The sequence below is a fragment of the Dermochelys coriacea genome, chromosome 3 (assembly GCF_009764565.3).
Source record: "Dermochelys coriacea isolate rDerCor1 chromosome 3, rDerCor1.pri.v4, whole genome shotgun sequence".
Classification (NCBI taxonomy): Eukaryota; Metazoa; Chordata; order Testudines; family Dermochelyidae; genus Dermochelys; species Dermochelys coriacea.
In genome coordinates, this window is record NC_050070.1 from 59899191 (window position 1) to 59911206 (window position 12016).

Sequence of the window (12016 nt, forward strand, 5' to 3'; positions counted from 1 at the left end):
CTAATGTTAGACAGCTAAATCCTGCATTCGAATGGCTAGATGGGAATTTAGATGCCTAAACATGGGGTTTGGCACTTAAGTTGCATGCCTAAAGCTGAAAATTGGGGTGTGCATCTGTGACATGCATAGATAGTCGCAGCTGCCATTCATTTGATTGATTAAAAATAAAATTAAATTAGCTAGAGTCAGTGTAGATTCTTTTTGTAATACTTTCTGGTTACTGTTCATTTTAGAACTTTTTTCTCTTCCTCTTCTTTTACAATTTATCTCATTACTTTATTGGGAATGGTTTATATTTTTTTAATTAGTCTAATTTTATTAGTTATATTGTTAATTATTATTATTTTATTATTATTATTATTCCAGCTATTTTTTCAAACACTAGTTTTCTGGTACATGTGTAAAAAGTTGCGAGGAACAGCAATACCAAACATTGCTATTCACGCTGCTACTTTCAGTGTTTTGTTGGGGAGAGGGCAATTGAATCTGAGTTCTCATTCAGTTTGTAACAAACTTCCCACTCAGCTAGACCCACACAGTACCTTTCTGATTATTGCCTCCAACAAAAAATATCAGCTATGTCCTGCCCTGATCACAGCTCAGCCCACCCATTTTGGGATCATGTCTTCTATAGGCCAGGGCTGGACAAGCTAGTTGACTAATTTTATGGTATCCCTGTAATAGGCTAAAGGAAAGATGAGAACAGGATGCCAGCTCTTTGAAACAACTCTAGATGATAAACAGGAGAGTCTGAGGTGCTCATTAAACCTTCACAAAGGGAGAGAGCCCTGGCATCAGCTGCATTCTCATCTGGACAATGGACCTTTGAAGCCAGAAAATATTGTAAACGCAGTATTTTTTATACCAATCATCTTCTAATAAATTCCTTGCTGTACAAGGTTTACAGAGAATAAAGAGTCCCTCCCAAACTATGGGACTCCATGGATACAATGTCCTTGCCACCTAGTACAAAAGAGTCCTTGTTAAGCTCTTTTAGCATTGTTCAAGTGAATATTTAATGTATCCTCCTGATGGTACAATCTGTTTTCCCTGCTTACTCGCCTCACAAATATTCCAGAGAATGTCACATTAAAAGTACACAGTGAATTTTAAATTGTCTTCTACTAGACACAATTAATATGAATTGTACTGTGTTCTACCCAGAGAGTCTTTGAAAAATTGTACATACATTGTGGCATATTATACATTTTTTGGCTGGCAGTTATCAGTGCTAGTTTTTTGACTTGCGGGTAGAGTTCATCAGCTGAACTGTTCCTATTCTGGTACTAAGCAATAAAGTGGCTGCATGCATCCTAAGATTCATGAGTGTTCTGTGACTCCTTTTTTCCTATATGAAGCAAATGTTGGCATGAGTTAATATGGGGGGTCTCTTGGCCATTCTTATGAATACCTAGCCTCATAATTTGCATTGGACACCTTGATATGGTGAGGGGATCTCAGATACATATATGTGTATTTATAATTTGTCCTGATCCTTCTTTACATTTTTTTAAACATAACCAATCACCCAGGCATGTTGAATCAGTTTGATCACTCTGTTGACCTCTAAATTCTGAAAAGATGTCATCTAATACAGTTGTTGTTCAACCATTGTATCATTATTACTGTAAGTATTGGTACCATTATTACTGATCTATTTAGAAAAAGTAGAAGAGATTAACTAAAACCCTAGGGATGCTAGTCTTTACCTTAATAACTGAACTCAAAGATGGCCTTTTTACCTTAAGAACATGCTCGGTGCTTAGTTTTGGATACACCCTATAGATATTAGGACCTTTTTCTGGTTTCCTACTTATTCTACACTGGTATAGCTTCATAGACTTCAAACCAAGGATCAAATGCTATACGTCTAACTTAGAGCCTGATCTTGCTCCCTATGAGCCTGATTCTCCACACTGTTACAACATTTTAATGCTCGTGTAACTTTGTTGACTTCAAGGGCATTACACCAGCATAAATCAGCATTATAATAGAGAATCAGGTTGACTGATGCCATTGGGTGCAGGATTGTGCCCACAGTCATCAGATTGGCAAAATGACTGTTGAAGACAAACTTTCTAAGGACTGAGTAAAGACTACGGGATTGGTCCCTAGACTTAACTTCTTCACCTGATGCTATGATCCAGTCTCATGAAAATTGGGGTGGGAGCTGAAATTTCTTGCATGTGGATTGACTTCAGTGGAGTAATATTAATAGTCTTCTCATCCTAACTGCTCACTTGATGATACTCTAACAGGAGACACACTGTCAAGAGCACTTATCACTAAAGATTGTACCTATTAATGGAAAGGAATTTAAAATGTAGAGTCAAAATTCACCATCCTAGGAGGGTTTGTCTTTGCTTAACTGCTTCAAGTTCAATACTTAGGGAGCAGGGGAAGGAGGGCAAAGTCCCCTAAAGAACATGAGAGGCTTTTGTTTTTGCATTCAAAGCCAATGCTATTATCATGAGGACACATGCTTTAGTGGTTTCTTAACAAGGAAATATTCACCTTCCCTTCAATTCCTTTTATTTGCATGAGCAGTGAACACCTGCATTTGGGCTCTTGCTTTGTGCAATGACAGCAAGTAAATGGGCACAGTCTATTCATCATGACTCACTCTATCAGTCCTTTCTTGGGGAATTGGATAAGTTATTACCTCTGAAATGGGTTTCTCATAGACATCTTCCCCTACAGATTTTTCTTGGGCAAGGATGGCATCCCTATGCAACACTCGCAGCACGTTCTCTGGAGCTGCAGATCCATAGTGGGGCCTCTAAAACTTCAGGTTTGGTTTTCCTCTGTCTTCAGCATGTGGATGACATCTTCTCTAGCCTGCGGGATTCAATTCATATAATTAGACAACCTACAATCAACAAGCAAACACACTTGTATTACTATAACTACGTGTGTGCAGTGTGTGTATATAGTACACACACAGAGTACATTGGGGGAGGGAATTAAAAGAATATTAAGATTGCAAAATCAAGCAGGTGGGAAATGCCAGAATAAAGATTGCCTCTGTAATAATTAATTTGACTCTTTGTGGGTATGAATTAGGATAGTCTTTCCTACCATCACGTATGAAGTCTATGACATTCAGGGGTAAAACCTAGCTCTCCTGGGTCCCAGTCTAGGACCTTAAGCAGAAATAAAACATCCTTGTTCTTCTTATTAGCTCCTGCCTCATCCACTGTCCATCCTGTGCACTGGATGAGGCAGGGTGTCTTGTAGAACAAAGAATATATGATCATGTATTAAACTACACCATACAGCACACACAAGGGGGCTGAATTAAGATTTCATGGGAAACTATAATTCTGTCATTTCCTAAATACTGAATGCTTGACTTTGCAACCATAATGTTCTTTTAAAGCCATTACGGTATGTAATTTCTAGGTTTTTAAAAAAGGAAACTGGAAAATAAAATACATGGAACCATATTAACTGCCACATGGATCAGCAGTAAGGTTTGAATCAAGGACCTTTATATTCATAGCATGGATCTCAAAAACTTGAGCTAAGAGAGTAACTAGTAGTAATAAAGAGCTGTAACATCTATGTGGATCAGCCACTACCGTGGGGACATGGCACACACTTTGACAGTGGCTTATCTAATATTTGCTAGACAACAGAGGAATCTTAGGAGTTTATTCCCGTCTCTGGATGTTTGTTCTTGTGGTTACAAATAGCAGAGCCAAGCACATTGATTTGACATGCTGTGGTTCTGCCATATCAGAAACAGAGGCCAGGTCTCACTCTGTCTGAAGTGACTTTGTGCAATACCTGTTGCCCATTGGTAAAATGGGGGAAGGGACACTTGCCTGTCCTCTTAACATGAAGTTATGAAGCCTTGCTCAATAAGAAGGGTTGTGAATTTCACAGAATTATAGTCAGTAAGTAGAGAAGAACTCATGCTTTCCTACTGGCTCTCCTCCTTCCCTTAGGTCAAAGAGGCAGCTGCTGCTCTTGCCCCATGTAATGCTCAATCTGTGCAGAGCTGGGAAGATATTTCAGTGCACATGGAAGGTTCAGAGATTTTAGCAGCAAGCTTCTATAAATCTCTAAACACACAAATGGTGATTTTCAAAGGCTTATAACTTGGCCAAATCTGGGCGTGTTTCCATGGGGAAGAAAAGGTACCTCTCTGGCCCCAGGACTATCACTCTGCTAATTTTACCAGGGAGGCACTAGAGCTCTTCAAAGAAAAGACTTTTAAACGTTAGCAAAACTAGCTCTTTTCCCAAACTTAATTCTTGGAAACAACTGAACCACTTTTACTGACACTTAAAAATTGAGCCTGAGGTTGAGAGTAAGCAGCCCACATAAGAACATTAACAGTTATAAACAACTAAGAACAGGGGCTTCTAATGGAAAATATTAGGCAACCAGGCATTGCAACTGTCTCTTCCTGTAATATAGAGAATTCATGATAGAGGAGTATAAATATTTTATCAGCATGAGTCTGAGGAAGCCACATTACTTATGAGTGACAAAATGAGTTATACAGGTCATCCCTAACTTATGCCAATAAAAGCTGTACACTACAATCCATCATGTCTCTGTATAAGATACTTACAGTACATGAAAAAAAGTTATTGTAGGAATGTTTTAGAGACATTAAAGAATATTTATCGTGACTATTTTTTCATACTCTCACTGTAACAGCAGGTAACATTACTTTATCATGAGTTCAGTGTTTCTGGGCTCAGAGGGAGCCATAAAACCCTCTCAAAGTGGAATGAAACAGTTTTCTATGTATATAAATATCACAATTTTCAAATCAATTCTCCTAGACCCCTCCAAAGGAAGAAGCAAGTATTGGATCCCACAGAAAAGCGGAAAGCACAGCAAGGCTGCAAGATATTGGATTATTAATTTGTGATTGTTCTGCCCCTCTACTACAGGACTGAATGTAATTTTAAGGGGGAAACAAGTAAATATTTCTCTGTGAGGTTGATTTTATTTCATATATTATGACCAACTCATTGAAGATATTTTTGGAATGTTAAAACGTTCAAAGGAGGATGGGAAGATGGATGGACAGGGGACAGATGAGATGCTCAAAGATATATGATATTAGTTCTTCACATAGTTCTATAACTTTTCAGATGGATATCACCATATGTGTATATATTTACAATATGTGATATATGTCCATGTCACATGTACTGTATATTCCCTTGTGTATATGTGTTTGTATGTGTGTATAAACGAATAAGTGTGGTGTGTAGATATAATATGCTCATTGTTCATATCCTCATCTTGTCAGGGGTATCAGCTAGTTCACCAAGTACTGTTTCCTTGTATGTTACCATGGGCTTATGATAACAATTTAGTGAAAAGCAAACTAACAAACAGATACTCCACTGAGGTTGCTAGGAAGCATCAAAGCAAAAATAGGTCTGTGCTAATAATAAACTGAACACAAATTGCTTTTATCTGGTAGACACAAATCCAGGAGTGGGAGGATTTTGAAGTGCAACTGCTCTTAAATCTTAATGGGCTACAGGGTCACAGAGTAGCTCTCAGTAGTTCTCAGGATTTCAGTTAGTCTCCCTACAAACTCCTCATAATGATTGCATAGGGAATTGGCTAAAATAGCTGGCCTGTGAAATTAATGATTTCATGCTTCCTCCAAATTACTAATTTTCCACTTAAACAACAAGACTAGCCCTTGCGTTGCTGTTTACGGTATAGTGAAAAAGTATATAATTAAAGATAAATTTTAGGACACAGGCCATTTTCAGATAGCAAGCCAAATAGTTCTGTTGAGAAAGAGCTGGGTTGCCTGGGCCACATACTTGGTTTAAAAAAAAGAAAAAGGCAGATTCTCCACTGTGAAGTACTTTTGTTGAAGTACTTCTTGGCTATGTCTTCACCACAAACGTCACTGACAAAACTTTTGTCAGTTTACAGCCACTGACATTCCTATATCACAAGAACATGTGCAACATTTGGCCGCTTTTGTTGTTGCTGCACATCGTAACCACTAGTGGTTGTGTCAGCAGAAGATGTAGTGCACTTTGCGTGGACATCCCAGTATCTTCTGCACCACTGTCTGATGCAATGCTTGTGGGACATTTTGCAGTGCATTTTGGGATACCAGCATAGTGCTCAGATTATGGGAGCTCACCCATAATTCCATCCCATAATTTTCATGCCATTTTAAAAAATTCCCACAGTTTCCTCATGCCACTTTTCTGTCTATCATGTCGCCAAAAGAAACATGAATCCTGAACAGCTCAGGGGAATTTTCAAGTCTGTTTTAGAAACTCAATGCACATTGAATTTGTGGAACTTCCGCTACCAACTGTAGTGCTGCAATGAAGATAAGACAATTGAGGAGGGGTAATGTATAATGTAGACAGTGAATTAAAACTGAGGGTGTTGCAGGCATTTGCTGATCACCTCCAAACAGTGGAGTGGTGCTTCTACACTGGAGAAAGGAGCACTGAATGGTGGGATCGCACTGTGATGCAGATTTGGAGTGACCAGCTGTGGCTGCAGAATTTCTGGATGCAGATGGCCACATTCCTGGATCTGTGTGTTGAGCTCACCTCAGCCCTCTAGCACAGGAGACATTAGAATGAGAGCAGCTTTGACAGTGGAAAAGCGGGTGGCAATTGCACTCTGGAAGCTGGCAACTCTGGTTGGTAGGTATCACTTTTGGTGTTAGAAAATCCAGTGGAGTGGTTGTCAGAAAGGTGTCCAAGGACATAAGTAGCTCTTGATATGCAGACATGTGAGTCTGGGCAATATGCAGAAAATAGATGAGGGATTTGAAGCCTCCCAAATTATAGTGGGACAATAGATTGCACACATATCTCAGTTCTGGCAAACAGAGACTCTATCATCCCAGCTGGTGGGTATTTTCTTTTATGTTTCCTGTTTGTTTAAGGATACAATGTTACTTAATATAACAAGGCACAAGCACAAGGAAGGGATTTCAGATTGGAAGTAAACTTGCATATAAAATCACAGACTGCAGTCTCTAGTGGGTTTTTGGTGGAATAAATGGGGTTTTCTGGCACTAGAAAACCATTTCTCAACTCCTTTCCCCTTGCCATTGCAGTAAGTGGGAACATCAGAGATATGAGATGATCAGATATTACAACAATTTCTAGTCAATCGAGATTTATTTTAAAGTTTGAGATTATTTAGACAAGAGATTAAGAATCACTGTGAGGAACTTAGAAAATGGACGAGTTTTCACTTTTAGAAAATCACTTTACCTTTTAAATTCACTTAACTAAAATTGTTTGATATGAAAACTCCAATGCTATTCAGATTGTATGTTCTTTAAAGCTGGTACCATATCTTATCTTCATTTATGCCTGTACAGTGCCTACCATGTTACTGATGCACTAGCAGTAGTTTTAAAGGTGAACTAGCACAAAAGTTACTTTTACCTAGTTAGAGTAGAAAGGTTTTTAGTTACTAGCAGTTTTTGTTCACCTGGGAACCATGTGAGGGGCTCTGTTGTGAACCTTTGAGAGGAGGCTTATGAATGTTACAAACTCAGTTCCACCTAATCTGAATTTAAGGCCTAAATTTACAAAATAAATAAGCCATTGCATTTGGGTGCCTCCATTTTCAGTGCCCAACCTGAGAATCCTTATACCGTGTTTTTCATACTATAAGAATAAAGGCTACCCAGTAAAAATCAGAGGCAATACAATTTGAAACTGATAAAATGAAATAATTTTTACACAACCACAACTAGCACATAGAACTCATTGCCACAAGATATTAAGTCCAAGATCTTACAGGAGTAAAAAATACTGGACATTTATAGGGATTCCACAGTTACATTAGAAAGGATAAAAGTATAAGGGATATATGCCCTCATGCTTGAGAGCCTAAGCCAACCACTAGCTTCTCTGTAGTTAGGCAGAAAATGCCTGTTTTCTGGCTTTCCATTATTGTCCATTGTGAATATTCTTATATCTTCTTACTCTGAAGCATTGGTTCTGGCCTCTATCAGAGAAGCTAGTGGACTAGATGAATCACTGATCTCATCTAGTATGGCAATACCTATATTCTTAATAACTAGAGACCATATTGTTGAAATTCACATATGCAGCTGGTGAGTGTTTTCAACTCAAAGGTAGAGAGTGACCAGGGCCAGGGTCAGAGCCAGGAAGCTATGGAATTTTAACTCTGGATTCCTGAGTTTCCAGTGTTTAGGGTTTTTATATAACATAGAATCATAGAATATTAGGGTTGGAAGAGACCTCAGGAGGTCATCTAGTCCAATCCCCTGCTCAAAGCAGGACCAACACCAATTAAATAATCCCAGCTAGAGTTTTGTCAAACCGGACCTTAAAAAACCTCTAAGGATGGAGATTCTTACCACTTCCCTATGTAATCCATTCTAGTCCTTCACCACCCTTCTAGTGAAATAGTGTTTCCTAATATTCAACCTATACCTCCCCGACTGCACTTGAGACCATTGCTTCTGTTCAGTCATCTGCCACCACAGAGAACAGCCTAGCTCCATCCTCTTGGAAACCCTCTTCAGGTAATTGAAGGCTACTATCAAATTCCCCCTCACTCTTCTCTTCTGCAGACTAAATAACCCCAATTCCCTCATCTGCTCCTCGTAAATCATGTGCCCCAGCCCCCTAATAATGTTTGTTGCCTTCCGCTGGACTCTCTCCAATTTTTCCACATCTCTTTCTGCGGTGGGGGGACCAAAACTGGACACAATACTCCAAGTGTGGCCTCACCAGTGCCAAATAGAGGGGAATAATCACTTCCCTTTATCTGCTGGCAATGCTGCTACTAATACAGCCCAATATGCACACTGCTGACTCATATCCATCTTCTCATCCACGGTAATCCCCAGGTCCTTTTCTGCAGAACCGCTGCTTAGCCAGTTGGTCCTCAGCCTGTAGTGGTGCATTGGATTCTTCCTTCTTAAGTACAGGAGTCTGCACTTGTCCTTGTTGAACCTCATCAGATTTCTTTTAGCCCAATCCTCCAATTTGTCTGGGTCACTCTGGACCCTGTCCCTACCCTCCAGAGTATCTACCTCTCCCCCCATTTTAGTGTCATCTGCAAACTTGCTGAGGGTGCAATTAATCTCATCATCCAGATAATTAATAAAGATGTTGAACAAAACTGACCCCAGAACTGACCCCTGGGGTACTCTGCTTGATACCGGCTGCCAATTAGACATCAAGTCGTTGATCAATTTGAGCCTGACAATCTAGCCAGCTTTCTATCCACCTTATAGTCCATTCATCCTATCCATATTTCTTTAACTTGCTGGCAAGAATACTGTGGGAGACTGTATCAGAAGCTTTGCTAAAGTCAAGATATATCACATCCATCGCTTTTCCCATATACACAGAGCCAGTTATTTCATCATAGAAGGCATCTATTAATATTGTGTTAAAGGACAATATTTCTCATCCTTGACAATCACATTCTTTGGTTGGGAATTTGAGTTTGGGGTTAGAAAGGAGCCCGAGGGTGTAGTTTCAATGGGATTTCAGTGACTGACAAATTAGGCTCTGCTGAAAATTAACCCGAGATATTTCTCTCCCACTTAGCATATAGAGGCTAATCTGGTTGAAAGAGCTGGGTAACCGGTAGCAGGTTCTGTAAGAAGAGGGTTTGGGCTGAGTGTGATCTATCATGTTATCTGTTTTGATATCTCAGTGTGATCTCTGGTGTCAGCTCAGCACTGAGGAATCATTTATGCCTTCTTCCTAATTCTTCCTGAGACCTGAAGGGAGAACAGTAGGATGCATTCTCCCCCAAAGTGAGTCAGAAATCATGTGGTCCTCTGGTCTAAAGCCTCTGAGAATAGCTGTTTAGTGAGCTGTTGAGGATTTAATTTGAAAAAGAAAGCTGTCTGTGAAGCTAAAGATTACAAAGGGTGAAAGACCATGTCTGACTTCATCATGGGAGGATACAACTCCATTGTAGCCTACATCTTGGAATCCCTTTTTTATCACTTCCCTTCATTCTACCAACACTGTCAGCCTCACTCCCCTTCATGCCCTCTTCCCACTTATAGCTTTATGCCTTCATCATGCTATTACCAGTGGTTGGAATAACCTTTCAATCACATCCTCTCCTCATTCAAATCCTTTAATAAAGGCACACTTATTCTGTAAGACCTTAACACTAATATTTGTCAATGCCTTCTCTACCCCAACACATTATAAAAGGAAGAGAGAACATTCCCCAAATTATAAACTAACACTGCCCCTCTCCTCTGGTCACCCAACATATCTGTCTTCTTTACCACTGATGTGGCTTTGATATTGTTTCTTGTCCCAAACTGACCATAGTCAGTGCTTTACAAATAATAAATAGCATCACAGATGTTTTAATTTTGTATAAAATATTCTTGGCCTGATTCTCACCACAAAGTTCCATTTACATCACTCTGGCCTTAAAGTGGGTATAAATTACACTGTAAATAAGGGCTTTGTGAAAAGGAGTCAGGCTGAGAACATTTTATGCAAAAGAGGAGGTTACTCATCTGTGCAGTAACTGATGTTCTTCGAGATGAGTGTCCCTGTGGGTGCTCCACTCCTGGTGCTGATATGTCCATGCACCTTCGCTCGGAGATTTGTACACCAGTACCCACACGGGCCGCACATCTGTGGTGCCTGCCTCAAGCGCTGCTGGTGCCTTAAGAGCATGTGCACAGCCATGACTCCTCAGTTCCTTCTCTATAAAGGAGACCGCCTCATACTCCAAAGTAGAGGGGAGGAGGGTGGGTAGTGGAGCACTCACAGGGACACTCATCTCGAAGAACGTCAGTTGCTACACAGGTGAGTAACCTCCTCTTCTACGAGAGAGAGATGTCCCTGTGTGTGCTCCACTCCAGGTGACTGAATAGCAGTATCTCTAGGATGTTAGGGACTTCAGATCTGGTAAGAAAGCTGTAGACAGCACAGCTTGGGCCATTTGAGTGTCAGTCAAGGGTCCCCAAGTAAAGGCATAGTGTTTCGCAAAGGTGTGCTCCGAAGCCCAGGTTGCAGCCTTGCAGGGGAATGTTATGTAGGAATGCAGCAGATGTTGACTCAAATCTGGTAGAGTGTTCCTTAATAGAGGTTGGAGGATGTATCTTCTTTAGTTGGTAGCATAAACAGATGCACTCCGATATGCAGTTGGATATTCTCTGGGTGGATAACGATTTGCCCTTAGATCGCTCTGCAATTGAGATACAAAGTTTAGGGGAAGCCCTGAACAGACTAATCCTAACCAAATAAAAGGACAAAGTTCTGAGCACATCAAGTGTGTGCATTGCTGCTTCGAAAGAGTTCACATGTGGTTTAGGAAAGAAGGCTAGTAGATGGATAGGTTCATTAAGATGGAAGGATGAATGTACCTTCAGGAGAAACTTTGGATGCATTCGAAGCATGACTTTATCCTTAAAAAAGATAGTATACGGTGGGTTAGCCATGAGAGCTCCAAGTTCTCCTACATGTCTGGCAGATGTAATTGCCACTGAGAACGCAACTTTCATTGAGAGGTGTAGTAGAGAGCAGGTTGCTAGCAGTTCAAAGGGCTTTTGTGTCAAACATGTGAGGACCAAATGGAGGTCCCATGGCTGAGTGGGGGTCTGATGGAGGACAGGGTCTGGATGCCTTTGAGGAATCTTTTTGTGGGGTAGGCAAAGATAGCAGTGTCACCCATGTTCTAGTGAAATGCTGTGATTGCTGCCAGATGTACCTTTATGGAGCTGAAGGAGAGCCCAGATTGTTGGAGCTCCAGAAGGTAGTTCAGCACGACTGGAAGAGGTGCGGAAGTAGAAGCGATTTACCTGGCAGAACACCATGCTGTGAACCTAGACCATTTATTGATATAGGTGGTGTGTGTAGATTGTGTCCTGCTGTGTAATAGTACAGTTTGCACCTGCTTGGAGCAGCCCCGTTCTTCGTAGGAGAACCATTGAAGAGCCATGCCTTGATGTGGAGCATTGCTATGTTTGGGTGGTGTAGATGGCCCCTGAGTTGGGACAATAAATTCGGAAGGGGGGTGAAGG

The 12016-nt window shown here is 40.5% G+C and overlaps 1 protein-coding gene across 1 annotated transcript in view; it reads right to left on the reverse strand.

The window, feature by feature from the left end:
- The window catches only part of FILIP1 (filamin A interacting protein 1), a 158871-nt gene that overhangs the window by 62657 nt on the left and 84198 nt on the right, over positions 1-12016 (reverse strand). Inside the window, 3 exon segments of the mRNA XM_043510526.1 lie at positions 2663-2773; positions 2775-2801; positions 2803-2838. Coding sequence (XP_043366461.1) covers positions 2663-2773; positions 2775-2801; positions 2803-2838 — 174 coding nt within the window.